This window comes from Epinephelus moara, chromosome 2 (assembly GCF_006386435.1).
Source record: "Epinephelus moara isolate mb chromosome 2, YSFRI_EMoa_1.0, whole genome shotgun sequence".
Taxonomy (NCBI): domain Eukaryota; kingdom Metazoa; phylum Chordata; class Actinopteri; order Perciformes; family Serranidae; genus Epinephelus; species Epinephelus moara.
Window position 1 is genome coordinate 17,167,051 of NC_065507.1, and position 25,925 is coordinate 17,192,975.

At 41.3% G+C, this 25,925-nt stretch overlaps 2 protein-coding genes across 5 annotated transcripts in view; one reads left to right on the forward strand and one right to left on the reverse strand.

Moving 5' to 3' along the window:
* Positions 1-25,458, reverse strand: part of p2ry2.1 (purinergic receptor P2Y2, tandem duplicate 1) — a 67,192-nt gene extending 41,734 nt beyond the window's left edge. Inside the window, exons 1-2 of one of the 3 annotated variants that reach the window (XM_050032403.1) lie at positions 25,262-25,323; positions 2,972-3,052 (exon numbers count right to left, since the gene is read on the reverse strand). Coding sequence is in view for 1 of the 3 variants with exons in the window: in XM_050032370.1 (XP_049888327.1) it covers positions 25,262-25,310 (49 nt within the window). In the remaining 2 variants the exon portion in view is untranslated. Of the gene's footprint in view, positions 1-2,971; positions 3,053-25,261 lie in introns of all 3 variants that reach the window. The other 2 variants (XM_050032370.1, XM_050032379.1) reach the window with 2 other exon arrangements.
* Positions 1-25,925, forward strand: part of LOC126409117 (F-BAR and double SH3 domains protein 2-like) — a 93,635-nt gene that overhangs the window by 30,930 nt on the left and 36,780 nt on the right. For both annotated transcript variants that reach the window (XM_050075058.1, XM_050075065.1), the window contains exons 4-10: positions 11,034-11,113; positions 12,066-12,210; positions 12,379-12,512; positions 15,581-15,635; positions 15,864-15,992; positions 24,420-24,542; positions 25,431-25,526. In XM_050075058.1, the coding sequence (XP_049931015.1) occupies positions 11,034-11,113; positions 12,066-12,210; positions 12,379-12,512; positions 15,581-15,635; positions 15,864-15,992; positions 24,420-24,542; positions 25,431-25,526 (762 nt within the window). The remainder of the gene's footprint in view (positions 1-11,033; positions 11,114-12,065; positions 12,211-12,378; positions 12,513-15,580; positions 15,636-15,863; positions 15,993-24,419; positions 24,543-25,430; positions 25,527-25,925) is intronic.

Consider the following 25,925-nt stretch of genomic DNA (forward strand, 5'->3'; position numbering starts at 1 on the left):
CAGCAAGAAGTAGACTGACTGAATGTGGAAAAACTGAGACATACTGTTGAAATTGCACAAATTTTTAAGACATGTCAGGCTGTTCATCTGTTTTGTAAAAGGATGAGTGTCTACAGAATGCCCTTGTTATTCTTTACACAAAAAAAGCGAACATATTGGAGCTGATTATAGGATATTGTGCGATGGTTTTATTGGTATATGGCCCATCCAAGATCAAATTAGGCTGTATGTGGCCCATGAGTTTGACACCCCCGCTTTACACAGTGGGTTAAGGAGAGAGAACTGTACATAAGGGTCTTAGAGCTCTCCTATAGCCTGACCACGAGGCTCAGAAGTTGTGTATTAAGCACTTAGTTTTCAGTTGAACTTGACTTTTCGGCACATTTGTTTCAGATTAAATATAAACTGCAAAATTAATGCTTAAGGGGTGTTTCAGGCAAGTGGCCAGATACATCAGAGATTAAAAAGTGAGTGGAATGTTGAAATGTTCAAATAAGTATTGAATAATATTTCAGTTTAACCTTAAATGCCACTTTGCTCATCATGTAGCCTGAAGCAAAAAAAGGCAAAGCAGAACTGATAATTTGCAAACAAAATAGAGCACCTTCTATGCAGTTAGTATGCTCTAATACCCTTTCGCTTTCGGATCGCTTTTATTGGGGGTGAAAAAATCAATACAGCATAGTATTGCGATATTTTTGTGTGCAAGATTGTATCGTCACACAGTGCCATATATCGATTCTTAATAATACAATTATCAGTATTACAAATACAAATTAAACTTTAGGTAGTCAGCTAGAGTAATATAATTAGCTGCACAGTTTTTCTTCGGGGACATAATTTACAGTTGAAAAAGGTAATAAATCACAATATTTTGCAGTACTCAACATATCGCAACATATTTAAAATTGCAGTAATATTGTACAGTGACTTAATTATCGTGATAATATCTTTTCATGGATCCTCTGGTGATTCCCATCCCTTTTTTTCTTCCACTATATGCTAATTTACTATAAATGGTGGGATAAACAGATTATTGTTAGGGATACATTTTAGTTTGTGCTTTTATTTCCATGCAGTCACTGTGTCTCTTCTGATGAAAATGACAATGTATGCTACCTTAAACAGGATTAAAATAAGATTTCAAAGGGAAGTATGTACTGTGTATGTGCTACCAACTTAAATCAGCTGCTTGCAAAAAATTAGACCTGCTGATTTATTTTTGATTTGTTCTTCAGATGCACACAAACTCACACATGTGCTGCAGGCAACATTTGGTTTCACTTCTCGTATTCCTCTTTAGTTGTTCGCAGATGTTTCAATGTTTATTTCTCTCTTTCTTCCGGGCATTCCTTCTGTCTGTTTTTAGATTTATGAAATACTGCATAGTAATCCTGGCTCTTGTAAATTGGAGACAGCATGGGGGATTTTGCATGTAAATAAGCCCTATATCCACTCAGCAATAGACTGTGTAGCCATTTTTCACTGTATACTACTTTGCATTTTTGCCACTTGGAATTCTACCTGAGCAAGCAGCCCTAAATGATCTCTGTAGTCTCAGTAGACTTCTTTAACGGGCAGGGTTTCAATCTCAGAGTTTCACCCCCAACCAACAGAGGGTCTGTTCTCTGTGCAGGTTCAAACTGCTTATACACACAATCTCTTTTACTTTTTTTCTTACCGAGGTCTAAATAACAGAGTTTAAGCTCGAAACACCGGAGTTCTTAGTCAGCGGATCACTTGGAGATCATAATTAGCACAATTTTCATACATTTTATGTATAAATTGATAATTAAAATAATCGTTAGTTGCAGTGCCATTCACATCTGCTACTGGTTTAACATCAAGGAAGGAGCTGCTTAGCTATACTGCTTCAGTATATTAAAGATTGTACTTTTTCATGCAATGAAAAATTGAATCATATTGAGTTAAGATGTTTGTTGAAACAGCTTTTGATCCGTTGAAACTGGAAATGATTTCAAGCTAAAGGGGCATTTCAGCAGCTCTGTCATTAGTATTCATACTTGAGGGAGGACATTTGCAAGTGTTTGTATTTCTAAACACAGTGGGCAGGAATGACTGCTTCCTTACCATGAAATTATTTTTACCCATCAGACAGCCACTCTGTAGTGTGCTGCAGATTTGTCAGGATGCACAAAACCAAAATACATTTCCCGGCAGACGGCTGCATCAGCATACTCCTCTTACTGAGCATTAGTTGAGCGGTGTCTGCATAGAAACCTAGCAGCGCTTGCCGCCAACCGTGTGAAAGATTGTCTGATTTTTATTGTATTTTGATGCTGCTCAGCTTAAGCTCCCCTCACATGCACACTCACACACACATCCATGCAGGCACGCCGAGAAATGCTCTCAGCTGCAAAATCCTCCTGTAGCTTAATGAAAAACATTTGAATGCATTACCGACCCAGCTTTTAACTACATATGAAACGTATGTGGCTATCCACACACATAGCTCTTAGTTTGTAGCCCCATATCCTGATTGTACAGTCACGTGAGAGGCTGAGATGGACTGAGTGAAGATGATGTGCGGAGAGAGGAGGAAAGTGTTTGTTTGTGTGTTTGTTTGAGGGTGTGTGTCTTCATTTGCATGTGGTTTGAATGATTAAGTGTGAGTTTCCTGTGGTCAACCCCTCTGGTTTCAGACACTCATTATCTCCCCCTCTCCCTCACTCTGTCTTCCTCTCTCTCTATTTCTCACTATTCTCCCTCAGCACTGTCTTGTTCACCTTAAAAATAGAGGTTGCCTAGCAACCCCCCCTCCTCCCCACTCAGTAGGACAATGGATCCCCTCCTAATTGTAGCTGTGTGCGTGACTGTGTGTGCATTAATGTGTGGGAATGTCTGAGCGGATTGTTGTTTTATAATGTATGTATGATAAATAAGCAAGCTAATTATTTTTTCCCCTTACTGTTATCAAAATAATATTTTAGTATGCCACGTCTGCCCTTGCCTCTTGTCTCTTTTTCCAGTAGACACTCAGGTAGTCGACCACTGGTGGAAACTCCACTCCCTCATTGGCTCAGCCGATCAGCTGGTCCAACACAGAGACAGACAGAAAATTAGATGAAGACAGAGCGAGGGACAGACAGAGTGGCAAGGATAGAAATACACGAGTGTTTAAAAAGACCAGAGAGGCGTTGTACAAAGGACAACAGAGAGGGAAAGAAAGTGAAGATGTTATTGTTTAACCTTTGTCCTTTCACTGTGTCAGACCAGACGTCCCCCTCTGAAGGAGTCAGCCGCAATTACCAGCCGCTAATCAAACGCTCCATGTATTCTGTGTGTGTGGTAGCATGTGAGCGTTAGCTATTTGTCCTGTATTCTCCTCCCACGATCAGCATTACTGGAATAGTTTTAGGCTGGGGTCACACTTCACTGTACTGCCCAAAAAGGCCAGCCTGCTGTGGCTGTCACTGTGTGTCGGTGTCCCTCTGCGTACATAAATCAGCCCTAACATTATGGGTGTTTTTCATGGTCTGTAACTTCTCTGAATAACTTATGAATTTTTATGTTGCGTTGACACATCAGATCTGGAATAGTCTGCCCATGGTGGATAATCTGCAAACATAAACGCAGAGTTCTTTGTAATTCTAATGACTGTTTCTCCGCTCCTCCCTATTTATTTCCTTCTCTCTTTGTATTCCTCTCACCCTTTCTTCCTTCCATACATTGACACATACCTTAGATAACAATATCCCAGGCACTCATCTGTTTAAGCCAATTCATTATGTATTTTTCTGTTATGTATCCAATATGGCACCAATATTTGATCTACGCTGGTTTGACAAGGTTAATAGAAAGGAAAAGAAGTCTGACAGCAGGAGAGAGATTAGTGAAGAGGAAAGTTTCCTCTTTAATCTCCCTCTTCTCTCTCACATTCACCTTCCTCTTACCTATCCCCTGTCTTTAGCTGAGCTCAGATGGGGATGTCAAAGACGTCCTAACACAAAACACACACACACTAACGAGGCAAGGGAGTGCAGACAGGAAGAGACAGGAGAGAAAAATCAAGTATATTGATTTAAGAGGAAGTTGAGAAAGTACGGGGGTTGAAAAGGCAGACACACAGAGGCAGGAAGAAATCAGAGAGAGACAGCAGATAGAAAGCGAGCGAAAGTGACTGAGCCAGAGACAGCAGAAAATAAGTGAGTGGAAGAGCGAGAGTAAACACAAGTATCAAGGTGACTGTCTGCAGAGTTGTTTGGCAGGATGTGCGGCTGAGAGAACAGTGAAGAATGGATGCAGAGAGCAGAGTTATGAGGGGATGAATGAAGCATAGACACATTTAACAACAGTGTTGTCCTCAACTCTGATTCTTGCTCTCTGTATTTCCGTATTTTATCTTCACACGTAGAGGTTCAGAGTGTTGGATTTAGGGGGATATATTGGCAGACAAGGAATATAACAAATATGTTTTCTGAAAATAAGAAGAAATTTATATCTACATACGGAGCGGGTCCTCATGTACAGAGATCGCCATGTTGCCTTGCTATGTTTCTACAGAAGCCCTAAACGGACAAACAAACACTGGCTCTAGACAGGGCTATTTGTATTTTTGCATTGGCCACTGTAGTTAGCAGCCACTCCGCGACGAGCAGCATTGTGAAAACAGACTTTGCAATGTGAAACTGCTTGATTCAGTGTGTTTTTTTACCTGTTTAAATCACTAAGTCTGTTTGTTTTGGAGAGGAGGAGACCTCTGTGGATAAATTGGCTCCCAGTATAAACCTCCTGAACGTCTAGATCTTAAGTTATCAGAGATAAAAGTTGAGCACACATTAGCAGGTGCTGGGCGTGCAACGTGCCAAACAGCATGGGAGAAACACTGATTTGTAATGTGAAACTGCTTTTTTCAGTGTTTTTACCTGTTTAAACCACCTGGTCTGTGGGGTTCAGAAAGGAGGAGACCTCTGTGGATAATTCAGCTCCTAGTTGAACAATTAAAACTGAAGGAAATCTAACCAGGAGAAGTTACAGATGGTTGCTAGGTGCCACTAAATCCCTCTAATGTGTACACATTGGACCTTTAATACACTACCTTACATCAAGTTTGCTCTAAAGCAATCATCAGTTGCTGTTTGGGCCGTTACAAGAGTGCACGAGTGTAGCGGGGGTGTAAAAAAACAACTAAAGAACAAGTTAACAGTAAACATGTCATCCTGCAAAAAAATACAGTCGCCTCTCAGGCCTATGAGTAACAGTTATGTCACCTTATTCTGACCAGTAATTGTAGTGTCTCCCATGAACTTATCTGTAATTTAGAAAATGCCAGAATGCACCAATGAACTCACAGAGATCGTTTGACAAGGATGAGAATAATCACAGGCCGTTACTAACTGACATGCTTAAATCGCACTCTATTCAACAATAATCAGTGTCTCTTCCTCTTCCTCTTACTTTTTTTTTTGGTCTATCAACCCGTCTCACACACTGGTCTCCTCAGGATATCCTGCTGTTTGGGTACCTTGTTTGCCACTCTGATCACAAAAACAGGATGTATGTGTGCGAGTGCGTCTGTTTCACTGTTTGTGAGAGTGTGTGTGTGTGTGTGTGTGTGTGTGTGTGTGTGTGTGTGTGTGTGTGTGTGTGTGTGTTAAAAGGAGCAGTTCCACCTTACCCAGACCACACAGGAAGGGCAAAGGAGAGAGAGTTGCCATAGTAACATACTGTTCAGGTGGTTGTCAGGTGATGGCTGCATAGAAAGGAGGATGGATGGATGAGATGAGGGAGGTGGGGTGAGAGGATAGGTGAGGGAAGCATAGAAAGCTATAGATGAGAGAGATAAACAGGGTGGAAGAGGGGAAGCTACAGAGAGGCAGTCAGGGGAAAATGAAAGAGCATCCGAAATCCTCCCGAGTCGGCCAACAACACCTCAGCTGTCACAAATCAGTCACTCAGCGTGCTTCTCACCATTCAGTCATTGCCAAGTTAAGCTGTCATTGCTCTTGCTCAGATAACAGGTCTGTCACCACAGAGTCATTTAAGAGGCTTTAAATTGTGTGCTGGCATTAAAAAAACAAGGAAGGGCAGGAAAGGGAGGTGGTCTTTTCTGACGGGTTACCATTACAATAAGTAATAGGGAGACAGCGTCACTCCTGCTACTTTATGTTCTGGCTTGTGAAGTTATGCCCATGTTTATAAAGGCTTAATCCAGTTTGTTTCATTTCTGCAATACCCACATGTAACATTGATAATTGTTCCTTCTGCCCATGTTGACTGTGAAGTCTTAAGACTATTCCAGTGTGAGTCAGCGCTCCTTGTTTTGTTTGCAGAATCGGTAGGCAATGGTTTGGGTATCAGAAACATTCTAGTTTCTGTTTGAAGTCCGGGTAGTATTGACCCATCATGTTTGAGCGGAGGGTAAACACTCCATGTGGAGAGGTGGAATGAACTGGCTAAAATGCAACCTCAGAACCTGTCAGATATTGTCTGATGATGATTTAGCTTTATAAGAACTTTCTAATTTTTCTGCATTTATATTTATATCTGTTCATGGAGATAAACTGAAATGACTGTTGCACAGTAGCGGAAGTCTTGACCCGGATATTTGCTGGAACTCCCTAAATGTTGTCCATTACCCTTAGAGGCTTTATCGTTTTCAGACCGATAGCCGATTGGAGCCGAGATAAAGCTAAAGCTGACATGAGGCTTCAGCAGTAGGAGTTATGGAGAATTCAGTCGGTGCAGGGTCTGACAAGCATCAGAAATGAACTGCGGAGAAATAGTTTTTTATTTACCTGCCTACGGTAGCTCTACTTGCCCATTGTGAAACTGGAAAGCTCATGAAAAGGGGGCCTTGATTGATTGTTATAGTTATTAGTTCATAACTTATAGACAGCAGGACATTTGCATAGCTTTGCTTCACCTTTGACATTTCCTTTTCTTACAGTGGAGCAAAGCTGCAACTCATTGTCGAGAAAGCTTTTCATTATTTTCTTGATTAATGGATAAGTTGTTTGGTCTATGAAATGTCAGAAAACTATGAAAAATGTCCATGTTTCCCAAAGCCCAAGATGGCATAGTCTAGGAGGACAGACACTAGAAAATATTCACATTTAAGAAGCTGAGATCAGAGAATATGGATTTTTTTTTTAAAAAAAAGTTAGTTGGCAATAAATTTAATAGTTGAGAACTAATCTATCAGTATCAAGTTTTGTGGAAGCAATCTATGCAGAGATTACAGTGACCAATAACTCTCTCAATATAAATATGGGCATGTGAGAGTTGTTTTAAGATGGACTTGAGAACATGAAAGTATCCTTCAACAAACGGCAAGTCAACTGGCTGAAGCACATGCTCATAGCGTCCACTAGGGGCAACTAATGAGCACTAATCCCAGATGTCCAACTGGACAAATTCAGGATACAGTATCTAGTGTCACTGTATTGTTAAATGTGTCACTATTTCACTGTAGCAGGTGCACCAGACTTTTATATTTTGGGGATCTGAGTAATTATCAGACAATGTGAAGCCTTATAACCCAGTTAAATGAATATGGAGCAGTGTGGTGTGGAAGTCAAGCTGTCAAATCAGCCCTCCTGTCAGCCAGCCAGCTCACAGTCAGTGGCTGTCTCAGCTGTCAGTCACTGTCCTCGCTTCACCCCCCCACAAACACTCACACATACACAAATGATCTCTGTCTGGAAGGCAATTAAATTCCAGGCACTTGTATTGCAATTTTAATGTTGTGTGCCTCTCCAGCCCTCCTTCACACACTCCCTCTTTCCCCTCTCTTTTTTTCTAACGAACACAGTCTCACAGTCTTTCATCAGAGCCATCCACACCCACTCCACCCTTCCCTCGAGAGCATGAGAGGTTGACTATTCTTGAAAAGAACGTGTTTCCTCATGCATTGGACAGGGCAGTTTTTGTGCCATGGCTTTTCTTTGTGTGTATGTGGGTGTTTGTGTGTGTGTAAATGTACTTCATCTGGTATTTTTCTGCATCTTAAAGTGCAGGTTACGTCAACGAGACCGGCAGTGGTTAACCATTTCCTGAGGTAACCAGTACAGTTAGTTAGTAATAGGTTACCTCTTCTTCATGTAAGCTACGTTCATCTTCATGGCAGCTTTGCCACAGTATGACACAGTAGTTGTGCTGACCTCTACACTCAATTTAATCTGTTACAAAATATTTACGCCACTGGCTGCCAATTTACCCAGACAGGAACACTGCTGAGGTAATGGGGAGTTGTTCCTAGATTAACTGCTGACTCTTTTCTAGGAAAAAAAAAAAGTCTGGCTTTTGCCTTTTTGTAGGGGATTTAGCTGGTGGGTGCTAGGGGTCACTGGGCCACTGTCTCCCCCAGGACACCAGCTTGTGTGTCGGCTTGAGGGAACCAAATTTAAGGTCCAGGGAAGAAGAGGGAGAACTGGTAGATGTTGCTTTCGATGGCCTTATTCACCATGTGAGTGAGGGCAAGATGAGAGAGAAATAGAAGGTAATTCAATCAAATATGTCCCATGACAAAGACAGAGAGAGAAAGAGAGGATGAAGTTATATGAAAATGTTGAGGCTTGGGTTTCCGTTAACCGGTTCTTACCTTTCTTTTCTTTTTTGTTTCTGGGAAAATCTGTGACATATTTAAAGCTCCCCAGTCATAATGTCTGCCGAAGATAATAATTCGCTCTACTATGCACCTCTAAAATGATATGATCCAAACACAGGTTATGTCTTTTTTTGTCTCTGTTCAAAGAGTTTTCACTCTGTTTTATTTTGTCTGAGGAAAGGCCTGAAGAGAATGGATGTATATGATTTCAGGTCCATAGCAGCACACTGTATGCAAAATGCTACAAGCCAAGCAGACCTACTTTTATTTTTATTTTTTTATTTGCAAATTGTTTTTATTGTGTTTTATTTCATCTGTGAATACGTAGGCCTAAAGCTGAAGGGAATTCTTTGTGTTTACTTGTTGCCCCAACGGACATAGGCATTGCTAATCTTTTTTTTTTATGCACGTGAGTCTATTGGCAGGACTTTTTTTAAATTCAGAATATAACGTATAATCGAAAGTATCCCACTTTTAAGTAAAAATAATATAAATCTACGTGCCTTGATGATGTCATTCTTTATATAGTTAACGTATCAATTGTTTTTAAAGGGATAGTTCAGGTTTTTGAAGTGGGGCTATATGAGATGCTTATCTATAGTTAGTTTATTACGTACAGTAGATGGCAGTCAGCGCACTCCCCGTTTAGAGAAGCAGATGGGACTAGCAATTCAGAGGCTCTGTAGATGAGGCTTAGCAGCGAATTGTATTTTAGCAACTTAACAAAAAGGCCTACCTAAAAAAAATTGCTTTACCTACCATCAGACCACCCTCTCCACTGGTGCTACATTTTCTCATCCGTATAACTTCTGTATTCCTATGCATGCTGTGCTGCCAATTGTGTTATGCCGCAGGTCACCTGTTTGTGTCAGACTTTCAGACATTTATGGAGAAGACAAGCTTCTGGGGTGCTAGTCCTGTCTGATTCTCCAAACAGGGAGCACGCCGACTGCAATCTACTTTATGTAATACACTGACTAATAGATAATCATCTCATTCAGCCCCTTCTCAAAAGACCCAGACTATCCCTTTGGACTCAGTAAGCATTGATGATATTTGAACGGAATTTCTCCCATTTGTCCGGGTCATTGAAATCTTTCAGGACTCATGAACAGGAACCCTGATGTTGATGCTTGTGTTAAGGGAGCGAGGGGAGTGATGGTATAACACTTGAAAATAGGCCTGTGAGAATTGTATTATTAGAGATGGAGAGTGAAGAACGGAGAGAGACATGAACAGAGAGTTGATGACTGGGAGACATCTTATGAAACAGAACTGAGAGACCAGATTTACATACAGATTTATATGGAATAGGAATGAAATAGATGCGGGGGGAATGTGCCTTGTGAGAAATGAATCAGTGTCCCTAAGCTCTGTTTGCTCTGATTGGGTTGTTGTATTTGTTGTTGTGATTTGTTCACAACTGTTTTATTAATGAGGATTTGCTCTCTCACCCATCCCTACACACACACACACACACACACACACACACACACACACACACACACACTCATCCACTCCAGTGTCTGTGACTTGTCGCTACTGACACAGTGACCCAGTCCAGAAGATGTAGGTTAGCCTTTCTTGCAGCCCTCTAGGTTTCTGCTCGTACTCACAGGAGCTGACTGGGGAGTCACTGATGCTGACGCAGGGCTGATCCACTATATATTGGTAGTGTTTACTGAGCAAAAGCCAAGATTTTGGCTGTGTACTTGAAACAGAAATATAAAGACTGCTAAAAAAGGCACTTCTGATGTGACCAAGTGAGAATAAAGGCCAAATCAGCTGTATTAAAGCCCCTCACACTCAAAGGAGTGGAGCGCGCTGCAGTGCAAGTTAAGTGTTGACCTGGTTACCTAAGTGCTTCTTATCACCCAAAGAAAGTGAAAAATATGTCCAGTATGTTAAGTAAAACCTAACAAATTGATTGCCAACAGTTATTTTATCCTGCCTTGGTTTTCTGACCTTTTCCACAACCTCAGTCTTCTAAAAGAGCTCTAATGGCTTCATATTTGCTAAGAAAGGTTGTTATTTCATGAGAGACTTCTAGCAGCAGTGCAGCAGTGAAATATCTGGATGCATTCTTGAAATTTAAAGTATTTTATACCGTGGCCAAGAAAAGCAGCTGCAATCTATTAAAACAGTACAAATACTAGACACTTAGAACATAGTGCTGGTCAACAGTCTATCGTTTGATCTGATATTATATAACATCTGGTAAGGGGTCATGGTATAAGCATAGCATTGCACTTCAAGTTACACTAATAAAGAAAAGATCTGATGCAATAGAGCTTCATGCTGTCCTGTTGTTGCCTTCATTATTCCCCATCATTTTTTTTCCTGCATATGTTCTTACGTGTTCCCAGTACACTGTAATCTGGACACAGTACAAATTCAGCAGACAACAGGGGGCACTTTGCAGGTAATTTTTGTCACTGCATCATCTTTATATTTGTGCTTTCAGGCTCTGCAGAAGTTAGCGAGCCAGTACCTAAAGAGAGACTGGCCTGGAATCAACCCTGACGACCAGAGGACAGACTACAGGTAGGTGTACATGTGTGTGTATGTGTGTGCATATGACATGTAGGAAAAACATAATGTTAGGCATGCGCAATTAGGGCTGTGTATTGCTTAAAAATTGTGGTGCTAGTACCCTTAAATTGATACAGATACCAATACAGTACTTCATTTGATACCTTTTTTTTTTCAACTTCATTCGATGCCCATCATGTGAATGGAAGCATTCAGTTGTATAAAATGCCACCACCACTCATTTGGTGGCATCCCGGCACACTGAACTGCCAACTTCATCAGATACACTGCGCTTAACACCACATCACAGACCATGCAAATAGACATTTTTTTCTAGATCTGGGTACAAAATGATCGAAAGCAGGTATGATTTGACTGGAGAAGTTTTGATGCTACTTCATACTGGGATATTTTGGCCAATACCTTAAAGGTGTTGAGAACCGGTGCCCAGCCCCATGCCTGATGTTGGATTTTTTTGCCAATACGTGGTATGCTGATTCTTTCCAACTCATATTGGCCGATGCCAGTGCAAATACATGTACATATTTTTTCCACCCAGTTGTAGAGAACATCGGGTCTCTCCTGTAGTGGAGTTCACATATTCACGAGTGTGCAGATATTTCTTTTTAAAGTCTTTATCTGCAGATTCTGATGACGTACAGATATCATTGCGCATCCCTACATAATATGTTCTAAAGCACATTTATGAGCCATTGTTCACTGTAGCAGAGGCATCGAAATATAAAGCTGTTTTGGGGTTGTTGGTTCTAGCAACTACTGCATCATTTCTACACAAATTCTTCCCCTTCCAGGTACCTGCACATACAGTTTTTTTCAGGCAAACACACAGTGGTGCAGAGACTTTAAAAATTCAGCCACTCTGCAGGAGAATTCGTTGCTTTTGGGAGTCGAAGTTGGAGAGCAGCAATCATCCAGCATGTTTGTGCTTTTTCTCTCCACCTAGGAATGTGTATGCTGTGTGGAGGTCCTACTTAGAAGGTACAGTGCAGGTGAGCCAGTCCAGGCTCAACGTGTGTGACAACTACAAAAGTCAAGTATCAGAGCCCGCTAAGACTGTTAGACTCTACAAGGAGCAGCAACTCAAAAAGGTGAGCGGATCCGTGGACGGCGGGAGTTAGTCATAGTTTCCTGAAGCAATCTTTGTTCTCTATCCATCTCTACAAACGTCCTTCCATGTACTCACACTGAGTTATCATGACTCATGTTGGTCTGTGCTCCTTCTTACAACTTGCCTGTTCTCCCTTTTCTCTTCATAGACCATAGATCAGCTGAGTGGCATTCAAGCAGAGCTGCAGGAGTCGGTGAAAGAGTTGGCCAAAGCCAAGAAAAAATACTACGACTGTGAGCAGGTTGCCCACGCAGTACGAGAGAAGGCTGACATCGAGGCCAAGTAAGCTCACCGCAGCGCTGTGCATGTGTGTGTGTTGGTGGGGATGTATGTAAAAATAAAAATGACTAAACAGATGGTCTCCATTGTCAGAAAGAATACCATCAGGAAAAGAAAGTTGGTTAACCTCACAGAGAGATTGTGTGTGTGAGAGAAGGATAGAGAAACAGGGAGAAACATCATCACGAAGGCTCAAAGAAGCAATCAATTACATAAGTATAGTGGTGTTTATGAGTCAGACAAAGAAGATACTGATGATAAGGGACCAAAACACCACAAAAGCATAAGCACAGAACAGACATTTGACAACACTGCTGGGTACCGTTTTCTTGGTGTGAATCCAAGCAATCAACTAAACCTGAATCAAGTCTGTCGACACTTAAAATACACATTTTTTTCCCTTTGAAGGACAAATAAAAACTCTATCAGATGTAAAATCAGGGTTCCTGCAAATCTTTAAGAAGTCTTAAAAGGCAATGAATTAATTAGTCTAAAATTATGGCCTTAATTGGTATTTAAATATCTTAAATCAGTCTTTCAAAAGTCTTACAAATGCTGAGACATGGGAGTTAGGATTTAAGGATTTTTTTATGTATATATAATTTATTGAATGCCTCTCGCATTAACCTCACACAAATCAGGATAGTGGAGCCAATGACCCTCATATTTTGTTTCCGGCCAGGATGCCCAGAGCAGAGGATCCACCGTCTGTTAGTTAGCTGTACCCCGGACAACATGAAGAAATGCAAATTCAACAAATACTGGCTATTTAACCAAGATTTCGCAGCATGGCTGAAACCAGTTCAAGGCAACGCACATAAGGCTTGGTGTGCTTTGTGCAAAAAGTTTTTCAAACTCTCATAATGGGAATCAAGGCAGTGGAATCCTTCATGCAGAGTGAGAAACACAAAATTGCCCCCCCAAAAAACTTGAAAACAAACATCAGGTATTTCCCAAATTTTTTCTGCTTTCATCTCCACCACGCTACAAAAACAGTCATGCTTGATGTAACAGTAATCATCTGGGCAAAAAAAATCAGTTCATGTTTTTATGCCTCTGCACTGGAAATAAACACAGCTGGGGGCATTATGTCTTATTATGTAAGTCCGCCCATCCATCCATCCGTCCATCTGTCCTGTCTTTGTGAACATGATATCTTAACGCCATGAGGAAACTTCTTCAAATTTGGCACAATGGTCCACTTGGACTGAACTGATTAGAATTTGGTGGTCAAAGGTTCAAGTTTAAGGTCACTGCCTCCTCACAAAACATGTTTTTGGCCATTACACAAGAATTCATACACTAGTTATGACAAAACTTCACACAGATGATAAATGGAACTCCATTTGTATAGCGCCTTTTTAGTCTTCCGAGCACTCAAAGCACTTTTTACTACAAGTCACATTCACCCATTCACATACTGGTGGCCAAGGCTACCATACAAGGTTGCACCTGCTACTCAGTTTTTAACACACCCACACACACTGATAGAACAGCCATGGGGAGCAGCTTTCCAGGTAGATTGACATATATTGTTATTTGTTTTTCATTATATTGTAAGTTTAATTGGTGTTTACATTAAATATCCTACTGAGTAGTAGAGAAGAAGTTTCTCCTGTAATTCAATATTTTGAAGCTCTGTACCACAATTAGTACCAGCTTGTGATGCAGTGCTGATGAGTGTTGTTTTTCTCACAGCCCCAGGTAGCAGTAGCTATGGTGACATTTTCACTTCATTGAATTCCCGACTCTGGTTAGCGCCCACATCGATTGGCCAGTCAACTCTTTTCTGTTCTCTATCACTCAGTAGAAAGACACAGCCACAGAAATTACTGCATTGCCGCTGTGTCGTTATGTGTGTGTATGTGTGTGCGTCTCGGAGACAAATGGCGAGACATTAGTCATTGTCGGGCACAGGGAACACACAGAAAGACGTTGGTGTGAATGCTGAGACACAGCACGCACTTTTAACACCACTTATGAAGCAGTGTAGCAAACCTAGAAACACACCTTACAGATATGCTCGCACATGTAAGCGAGTACACACTGCCTGTTCTTATGCACATAAGCACACAGTAGAACAAAAATGCAGACCACACACAAACACATACATGCACCCCGGCTCACTCTATCATCTTATCAGACAGGTCTTTCTGATGTCACCGTCAATATACATCATTGTGGCTGGAGCAGGCTAAGATTTATCGCTGTCAAGCCGCAGCTTGTTCAGGGTCAATATATGATGCCTGCTGTGAATCAGAGGTTAGAGAGTTACGATGTTGTAGAAGTTCTTGGATGTTTTTCTCCTTTCTGCCCTACCTTGTTGTTGATATGTTTCATTACATCTATGATTGTGAATGAAGTGGATGTCAAAAAGAAAACAGTGTTCCTTTTGTTAAGCATTTTAAGTATGCAAACAGTGTTGTAGTCAAGACCACCTAAATCGAGACCAAGACATGATCAAGATCAGAGTGTGTTGAAACCGAGTCCCACACTGGATGTTACACTTAAGATGTGGAAGATGCGCTCTTCAAATTGATCTGAAAGATCCACTTTCTCATAAAAACACACCCACAGAAAACAAGTTAAGATTTCCCTTCATTCACCTATTTTATCGCCATTCTGTATATATGTGTGTATGTGTCAGTGTACCATAAGAAATGTCTTGGTAAAATAATCAAAAGACATTGCAGAGGTGAGTTTTATGTGTGGGACTTTTCCTTTGTTTTCTGTGAGCAAACAAGTACAAACAAACACTAAGGAGCTGAAATCAACATATAATTATTTGCACAGGCAGTTTAGTGAAACCCTGCAGTTGTGGTCTTGACCGCTCTTGAAATAAAATCCCGAATCCTCTTTGCCTGAGACCCAGACAAGATCGAGTAAAAATGTGGTTGAGTCTAAGACAAGACAGAAACCTTCACAAAGTGGTCTTGACACCACGACTGACCTCAAGTACTACAACACTGTGTACAAGCATAAACAGCTTCATGTGTTTTTAGAATTAAATTCAAACTGATGCATTATTCATTAACATTAACTTCTTTGCTTGCTCTCTCTTTTTATTTCAGGTCTAAACTGGGTCTTTTTCAGTCAAGAATTAGTTTACAGAAAGCAAGTGTAAAGGTAAGAGGGCTCACTCACACAGCCAAACACCATCACTCCCTCTTAAGGCAGAGCTTTCAAGCTGACTCTTTTAAATCCATGATACAGCAACAAAAATGGTTGCTTCATTTTGCTGCTTAAATGAGCCCAGAACCTAAAAAGAGACTCATACACTCAACATAAAGCTTAAAGCTCTGCTCTGTTACCGTAATGCAGTATTGCAATATCATCTGTCTCCTTTCATTTCAGTTGAAAGCTAAGAGAAGTGACTGTAACTCCAAGGCGACGCAAGCCAGGAACGACTACTTGCTAACGCTAGCTGCTGCCAACGCTCACCATGACCGCTACTATCACACAGATCTACTGCACTGCATACAGGTATTTGCATAAAGATGGATATAAAGCTTTAAAAGATGTGAATGGTGTGAGAGAGAATCCATACCCTCGCCGTGAATGTGGGCATTTTATTAAAACTGCACATTTCCAGGCAGCTGAAATGGTAGTTTGTAATGCTTTAATGACATTTCCTTTTACTACAACAAGCACTGACTTAAGAATCTCATGCGCTGATAATACCCAGAGGGATTTTCCAGTAACGGGGACACATTTTCTAGTTCTAAATTCAAAGGGGGAAGCAACTTTGAATTAAAGCTCCATTTGGGATAAAATGTCTTCCTTTTATGAGCGCACAAAGTCAGACTCCCTTTCAGTGTCACCGAAGTAGTTGGAGGGGAAAGAAATCATACATGAAAAAGTGATGATTTCACAGTTTTGAGTCTTCAAAGAGAGTCAGAGGGTTCTCTGGATTTGTGATTTTAAAGGGGCTTATGTGAGGAAAAATCCTGCAAAATGAGCCACCCTGATATTTGCTCTTACCAAATGATCGGTAGGCATGAAATTATATTTTCCACAATGTTGACTGAACTGTATTAAGGCAAGGGAATTCTCAGAGAGCTTTCACGATCGTTGTAATTTTGTGTTGTTGACAGAATACATAAAGTCATCAAAGGGTGGATGCAAATAGATTTGCTGCATTGGGAGTGTTTTCTTCCTGTGTGTGCAATGACTCGTTTGGCCTCATGATCACATGTGACACCTTTATGTGACATGCATCACTGTGAACTTAAATGTGTTCATTTATTTCTTAATATAGTACATTAGCCACCTGTGCTCACGGTGTCACAGCTCTAAATACAACTTATATTGCATTAGTAATAAGCAGTATGACAACGTGATTAACATAATATTATGTTTGTGTATAAACAGACTAACGGAGCCACTGGTGTCTGACAGGCTGTGCACAATTTACTGCAGAGCCAGGCCAGCAACATCAATGAGATCAGATTTCAGTAGAGGTGGGAGGGGGGACGAGCGGTGCACATCGTGTTTGTTTCCTAGAAAGTTCATGTGTTTTTTGTTGTGATGAAAGGAGAAGTGGCAAACTTAGTCTCCCAAGAAAACTAAAACTGCACGTGAAGCCGACGAAAGAGGTGTCCTAACTGGCCGTGAGTGACGCAGTGGGCCATTTTGAGCTCAACTGTTGTTGGTTGCCTTGTTTCTATTTATTCCTGTTCTCAATTTAAACGCTGCAATGGATGAGGAATGGCTGATTCATGAGGCTGAACTGAGGCATCATCAACACAACGTCTCATTTTTTTCACTGTAAAATCTGTCTCTACTTGCTCTACTTGCTGGTAGTTGCAAGAGGTACGTCCCAAGTCCCTTAAAATTACTGCTAACCACCTAATCTAGCCACCTTACCTAACTGTTTAGTCCCTCCCACTTAGGAAAACATTTAAGGAGTCAGGAGTTAGGAGTGAGGAGCGAGGATTGCTGATAAGAGACATGAGACGGCCTTATTACTGCCGTAATAGGCCTAGATGTCGTACAGAACAGATCAACATAATAAATTAACAGTAATCCGTATGACACAATGAGACAGAAAGAGAGACAGAGAGAGAGAGAGACAGAGACAGAGACAGAGACAGAGAGACAGACAGAGATGCAGGACAGACGGTAATGACAGTAGCTTACAACAACATTAATGAAAGTAATAATAATAATTAATATTAATATTACCTACAGCCTATTAAACATTATTTCACTCACATGACATGCAGGACAATTAATGATGGGCAAATGTGTTTGTGTATGTGTGTGTGCGTGGTGTTTTATCACTCGAGCAGCTGCACATTTAACAGCCACGCATCACAGACAGTCCGCTGAACACCGCAACGGGTTGTGAATGAAATAAACTTAATTACAACATGACAGTCTTGCACGAAATATCATTAACGTTACTCTTTGTAGTCACATGGGCATGTGAATTACAGCGTTTCATTGCAAAGAATGCATGTAACGGGTACACTTGCGCTGTTTCTCCGCCATCTCGTTCAAATGAGCCAGACGTAGGGGGCGGGTATTTATACGTCATGGCCTCAAGCTGAAAAAGACTTCCTGTTAGGAACCTCTCGTGTTACCTTACTCATCGCACCTAACAGATCCCTCCTAACGCCTAACGCTAACTCCTTACTGGCAGGAATAAGAGACATGAGACGGCCTTAAAGATGGCGGAGCTCGAACGACTTCCGGTTCAAGTAAGGAGTTAGGAGTTAGCAGTATAAAATAAGAGACTTGAGACGTACCCAGTGTATGTCATTTCCAGTAAATGTCACAATAGAAAACATGTTTTGTGTTTAAAAAGTACAAACCTGGGAAGACAACAAGCACTCAGTGCACAGCTTATAGATACCTGAGTCCTGTACTACGAAGCCAGTTCCTTAACCAGGACATCTTTTCATTTTTTGGCTTTACTAATCCTAATATTTGCTGTCTGGATAACCGGCACTACAAAGCTAGTTATCATGTATCAATGTAGAAATGTTGAAAATACTATCAAAAAAGTCACTAATGGCCGAGTCTTAAATTAGGTGTAGGTATCATTAGGCAACAAGTGACATAAGTATACAGTATTTTTTGCTATTTAGTCGGACGATGATGAAACTACTCTAAGTGTGTCCCATAAAACACCTTTAAGTGATGCCAGACAGTTTCTGTTTCTAAAGTAAAGGGTGAAAAAGTAGCCTAGTTAATGACTGATGAGGTCTGTCTGACCAAAATGTGGCATTTATATCAGCGGGAGCCAATTAACAGTTCTCACCACACAGGTGTCTCATGTTATTTTGAGCTGCAGTGAAATTAGTGTAAAATAAGAACACTGTCACAGGGGACTGAAATAAACTTTACGTAAGTTAAAATAATGAAAAAATCATATGTTTAGTGTTGTGAACGATCTCTCTGTTTGTTAGAAGCTGTTTTAAACCAGCGGAAACAGAGCCCTGGAACAATTAAACAACCTACTATTACTACTGACCTCTAACAATGTATAGGCTCCTCTTTTTTTTTTTTAACTGAGACTCTGGACTTTTGTCCATGGATATTTTTTTCTTCAGTGATCTGACTGGTCAGAGGTCAGGGATCTGATACTAGCTGTTCAGCATAACCACAGTGAGTCCCGGTAAAAAGAGAACCAGCTTCTTCGAACTGAAAACCCAGAGTTAACCCTGAAGTTACCTTGCTAACTTCAAATCCTGCTTCGTAGTACAGGCCTCTGGTTTGTTTACATGACATAACAGAAGTGCATATTTAAAGGATTCAGTGTTGACAGAGAGCGTGTGATGTGACGCCATAGTCAGACGCTTGCTGTTGTGACATAGTGCCATTATGTTCCACTCGGGAGTGGTATCTGAGTCAAGTGCTAGTCAAGTGGTAAAATTCAGTATACCGGTTCGGCCGGTGCTTAATATCAAACTGGTTTGAAAATTTTTAAACCAGCTCAACCCTGTGTGATGTGAGATGTAAGTTTCATTATTTTGTTACTGTACTTAAAATGGATGACCTCATCGCTGTAAGTGATCATGTCAAAGCAAGTTCTTGACACAGAAGCAGACTCGCTGTCATCCCTCATATTGATTTCACCAGTGGTAGCAGGCTGCTGTTGGTGTGTAGAAATGTGGTATTAGATGACCTTTCTGGCACGTGCACAGAATCAACACACAGACAGACATTACGCTAAAGTATCTGCATGCCATTGTGGTTACAAGAAATCCAGGTCACGCTGACAGCAGGCAGACAGACACAGTCACACACACACACACACTAAATGACTATCCTGTGTGCTGACAGACACACCTCAGCTACTGTGTGGTGGATGACATAAGCAGCTGAGCAACTGTGATGTCATCCTTTTTTAAAACACAGTACAAACATGTCAGTCTGACAGACACACACACACAAACTCATATGTGCACATACACACAGACATCATGTGTGAGATGTTTTCTTTATCCCGACAGTCATTAGTCTCAGACATGATTCGTATTTGGCAGTGAAAACACAAACACACAGTGGGGAGACATTCATCAGAGTAGCTGGATGACTGCGCCAGTAAGGTTGCTGCTTTTAGTTTTCCTGTCAGTGAAGTAAGTTGCATACATTAAGAATAATTTTAATGCTAATTTAAAGTTAGATAGATGTTTCTATATGCGTCTCTCTTTTTACCCAGTTTTTTTTTTTTTGCTGAATTTCTTTCTCGGCTTTTTCCATTTTGTGTAATTCCTATCGTTCCCTTGCTTCTCCTTCTCCCCAACTCTCACAAACTCTGCCTTAGGCGTGTATGAGCATCTATACTACGAGGCCATTCTGAATAATTGATCCTTAGCTCCTCGCGACAGAAGGACGGGACTGCGGGGAAATACGCACATGCACAAATACATGCACGCAAACACACAATGAGAATGAGGGACATCGCTAGAGGGAGGCAATCTGCTCATCCTCTCTCCTTCCCCCTGCAGTTTTTTTTTCTTTTATTGTGGTGTTTACAGGTCTTCACCTGAAAGTCACTGATAACAACACTCCGAACAGGGGGGACCAGAATTTGCATCACAAGAAAAGTTCCTTTCACAGTTTTTGCTCCACTGAGATCTGCTGAGAAACTCTGCCCAGAGAGCAGCATCAGTGGCAGATGTAAAAATAGCAGCCATACAATATATATATGCATCACCAAAGCAGCACAATACAACCCAGAAAACATTATAGTAATTGTAGCTGTGTTGTTTCAGGGGGAAACTCCATTCATCCTGCTTTTCATCTCCAACAGCACTTATATTCAACCTATAAAATCCATTGCCCTCTTGTCGTGAACATTATTAATTGGCTACAGACATGGGAGGACATTTTGGAATAGATGAGCTACAAATTGCTAACTTTATGGCAGGGAAAGTTTGCCAGCTCCTCTTTGGATCAAGACCTTTTCTGCCTTTAAGATCAAGCCATATAGAGGAGGATAATGAAATGAATGCGATAGATAATAGAGCGGCTTTCTGCATATGAGGGTTGAGGACACTTGAAATTGAAGGACTTGTTTAGGTCTGAACTTCACTTCGTAAGTACTGACTGTGTTGACTGTGGCTGCATGAATAACATATATCCTACACTGAGGCTGCTGTCCTTGTCAATGCGACAGTTGTAGTGAAAGGGCAGTGGAGGAACAGGCTGCTCCACATCTCCCTCTGCTGTTGGCAGCTGATGCTCTTGTAGCCGTCTATCTTTTAAGTCCCCCGCTAGTCACACACACTTAGACTTCTGCTACCCTGTCTGCTCCACTGTGCTGTACTTATTGTTCTGGCCGATGCAGTCATTCAACCCAAAAAAACATACACACACACACACTGACCACGGTATGGGGACGGGGCTTTTTCTGGAAGCTGACTCACTCCATTTCAACACTACCGTAAATGGATGAAAGAAGGAGGGGAGGAAAGGAAGAAAGGGGGAGGAGGAAATGAGCAGATTGACGAGGGAACATTTAGGGAGAAGTCAGCCAACAACCCACCCTTAATGACATAATTTCCTTGTCAATTTCCCATTGTTTCATAAGTCTGTGTATACAAATGCTACTTTAGTGTTATGTACATATGAAGTTTTTGTTGTATGTTTACTGTGTGACAGTGTAGGTGTCACTGGGAGGCTGCAGCCAAAAACATCCTCTGGCCAGCACAGAGTGAAAGCAGGTTTCTGAGAGTGTGAGCTTTTATGAAGTACTTTGGCTAGAGGAGAGTATGAATGTCTGAGTATTTGAGAGAGAGTGTGTGTGTGTGTGTGTGTGTCTGCGGTCTCTGTGTTTTGTTGAATTGGAATCTGAACCCCTTCACCTTCCCCTGCAGCTGTGAGAACGCTATCCAAAGAACACTTCACACACACACATACAGGTCTCCCATACGCTCATTCTGTCCATCTCTTCTCTCACTCTTTCATACCTTTTCAAATGCTCACTCTTCCCCTCTTACCTTCTCTCCTCCTCTTCCTCCTCCTCTCCATTAGCCTCTCTCTCTCTCTCTTCCCTCTCTGTCTGATCTGTCTGTTTGGCAGCGCGGCCTACAGCTTGGCAGCACTACCCCAGCTCCCCATAGAAAGGCTGTTCATTTGGGCTACATACTCCATTAAAACCTCTTTATATCGGCGCATCAGAATCCACCTCTAATGATACGAGCTGTCAAATGAAAACATCTGCTTGTTGTCTGTCCTTCCTTTGACTTCGCTCTCGTCTCTCATTGTTTGTCTCACTCTCTTTAATTCATAAAAATGTGTGTTGTGCAGCATCAGGCAACATAATATATGCCACAGTTAGACTAGATTTTTTCCCTGTTGGCAGCAATGCTAGGACAGTGGTGAAGTGTGTTTGTGTTTGTGTGTGACAAACCAAGTGTTAACACTTATTAAATTGAAACCTTTATTTAAACACCCACATAGAAGTGGAATTACATCTAAAACTGGAACAATATGAATTATAACGAGATAAGTTGTCCTGCTGTAACAAAACAAACTGGAGAGGGAGGGAGCTGTCAATCAGTCACAGGCTGTGCACGCACACACAGACTTAAGAAGGGGTTGAATTATGCCAAGTTCACACTACATGATAGTGTTGTTAAAAATGTCGATTTGTCAATACATATCGATTCTGGTTATTTGAAATGGTTTCAATACTCTTTTTCTGCAGTATCGATACACCAGTACCAGCTGAGCTTTCATGCTCTTCTTATTGTAATGTTTAGTACAGTCATGTTCCTCTCTGCTACTTGACAAGGAGAGAAAAGTTGTTGTTGTCATGTCATAGCTTTGTTATGTTTATCTTGTATTTAAAAACTAATAATTTTATGCCCTAAATGTGAATTTTTCCCTGTGGTATCGAACATTTTTTATCAAATATTGATATTCTCAAAGTGAGCCTCCCTAGTGTAGTGGCGGTCGCAAGAGGTTCCCACCGCCAAATCAAACGGGATCAGATTCCTTAAGGAGGCTTCAGGATGAGAGAGTAACTCCAGAATCTGAGCCAAGTCCTCAATGAGGGCCCGTTGTAGATGGGAGGTTCCAGGCGTAAAAGCTGATTCACATTGATATTCTTAAAGTTAAAAGTTAGAAAATTCCAGTACCGTGACAACACTACTATGTGACTTTAGCCCTGACTTTCCATGCGCTGACAGACTTTGCAGCTCCCTGACAAAAGCCCTAGATCAGAGGCACATTGCCGATGGCTTGCAAATCGGCCCACGAGCACTATGTGTGAACTGTTCAAAGACACAAACTGCGAAGCTCGATGAAGGGCTCATCGATGCATCACAGACACAACCCAGATATCTAGCAGGCTGAATATCTGGACTTGTCGGGGGCCTGTGGGCAAGCTACAGCCAATCAGAGCGTGAGACAGGGTTGAGTGGAAACCAGCTGCAACATGGAACAAAGTTGTTGCTACACGTAGAGGGTACAAGCTATAAATTATAAAGATGAATGGACACAGGCTGTTTTGTGAACACGTCTGTCTGTGACAATAAAAAAATCCTGTTTCCCACATGGTATTACATCATTACGTTATTGTAAAAAACAGTGTGGAGACCAGGTCTTGTAGCGTGTGACGGCCTGTCGCTGGTCAGTGATATAGTGTAGCAAGTTGTGTAGTGTGAGCAGCACAGCGATCTGATGATGAGTGTGAACTTCGTCTTAGGCAACACAAGTGGAAACACCTGTGTGTGGACTATTAGTGTTTATTCACGTTTCTATTCTGTCGTGACCTGAGAGCAGATACAACAGTCTCGTCTACTCATGACACTCTACAGTTTGCTGATGGATTGGGCGGTTTGCCGAAGGGCACATGAGTACTACAGGAGCCTCTTGTTTCCATCGTAACTGACATTTGTGCGTCAGCAGATTATTTGTTGTTTGATGCTAAAACATACTGTATGCATGTCTATGTAAACATAAATTTGAATGAGGATTCACTTGTCTAATGCCCCTGGGAGACACACTGTTGAAAATGTGTCTCCATATTCTTTTTGCATGTCCAAAACTGGCCTACAACAAAGTAGTTGTGCAAACAAAGTAGTCACACATCCCTGGAGGTGATGATGTGTTCCTCCAGGCTCAGAGACAAGACAGAAACGAGGGACAAGACGACCACAAATATTGTCTCAGACAGGCCCCCAGTTACATAATAGCTGTGGTTAAATGATTGCTGGAAGTTTGATGATGAGAAACAAGGCACAATTTTCCAAGAAAGAAAAAGTAGTATATTGCTGGCTTTATTCACCTACTCTTTGACCCTCTTTCTCATCTGTCTGTCTCACTCTTGGTGTCTCCTCCTGATTCTCTTGTACTCTCCACTTTATTATCAAGGATTATGGAATTACATTGAATTAATCCATTCTTCACTATAACCCCCGGCCCTTCTCTCTCTCTCTCTCTGTCCTCTAGGCCTTGGACGGCAGGATCTACGAGCACGTGAAAGACTACCTGGTAGAGCTGAGTCGTACCGAGCTAGAGGCCTCGCAAGCCACACACAACACCTTCCAATTCCTGCTGGACAAATCCTCCAGGGTGAGTCAGAAGTATTGAGAAACAAAGACCGTCTGTGCTCATGTAAGTTAGTACTTGTGGAAATATAGTGTTTTTTGGTCTCAATTCAGATACTGTGGGGGAGTATGCATCCATCTTCTTGACATCACACACTGATCAAAGTTCTTTTTTTTTTGCAACAACAGTGTGTTTTTTTTCAGTGAAAGGAATGAAACAGCTTGACATTTTGAGTTCATTTGTTATTACTAGGCATTATTTGTCTTACATTACACAGCAGGGAAACGTTGCCTTGAGCTTGGAAGCATCACACATACAGCATTTTAATTAAAAGTATTTTAAATTGAGGGATGTAGGAATGCTAACAAGACATTTCTAAGGAAGATAAAAGCTACAATATGACGCATTGTCAGTACAGATTAAAAACTAATGCCTTGGACTTTTGTAACGTGTTTTGTGTTCTTGTTTGTTGTGTTTGAGCATCTGTGAAAAGCTTGTGGCCTTCTCCAAACACTTCTCAAAGAGAGAACGATGGATTCATAACCAAAACACCACCCTGCAATTAGTTTTCATCAATACAGTGTGTGCAGCTCAATGCCTCTCAATACACCATCACCTGCAGCCGGCCTGCACTTTTATGAAACTGGTTTTAGGGCTTAAACTCACTTAGAGAGACCCTACCTGTTTAAAATGATCCGCAGAATATCAAAGCCAAAATATATATATGAATATGAAATACTCACCCACTGTAGGCTTGAAAGGCGGCTGTAAAAAGTTTGTACTTCCCTCCATCTCGGTGGAACGAAGGCTGCGGATTCAAATGATTTAAAATCGACAGTTTTGTTTTTTACAGCAAAAAACTTGCTTTCAAATACACAGTATTAACGATCTCGGTCTGTGTTTTTCTCTCAGATAATACAAGAGTACAACCAGCAGTTGTTCATGCAGGAGAATCCAGTGTTTCACAAAGCACACGACTTCCAGTTCCAGCCCAGCGAATGTGACACGGTGAGACACACACAGTTTGTTGTCGTGCTTTTATTGTTTGTGTATGAACCTGTTTACGCGGCAGGACAGTCACTCCGTCTCTCAAGTTCTGTCTCTTTCAAACACACACACACACACACACACACACACACACACACACACAGATAGTAATCAGCCTCTTGTGTTGCCAAATGTTGGCTTTTCCCTCCTTGTACCTTTTCTCCTCCGTCCAATATTGTATTTTATATCTTTGGCTGATGTGTTTAGCTCATCTCAATCAGTTAAATCACTCTAACAGAATTTATGTACGTGTACTCTTATGATTTTAGAGAATCCCATTAATACATCTGGGGCTGAGAGGCTTGCCAAGCTGGAAACTGGAGAGCCAAAGCTCTGATCATTCTTATTCTCCGGAGAGAT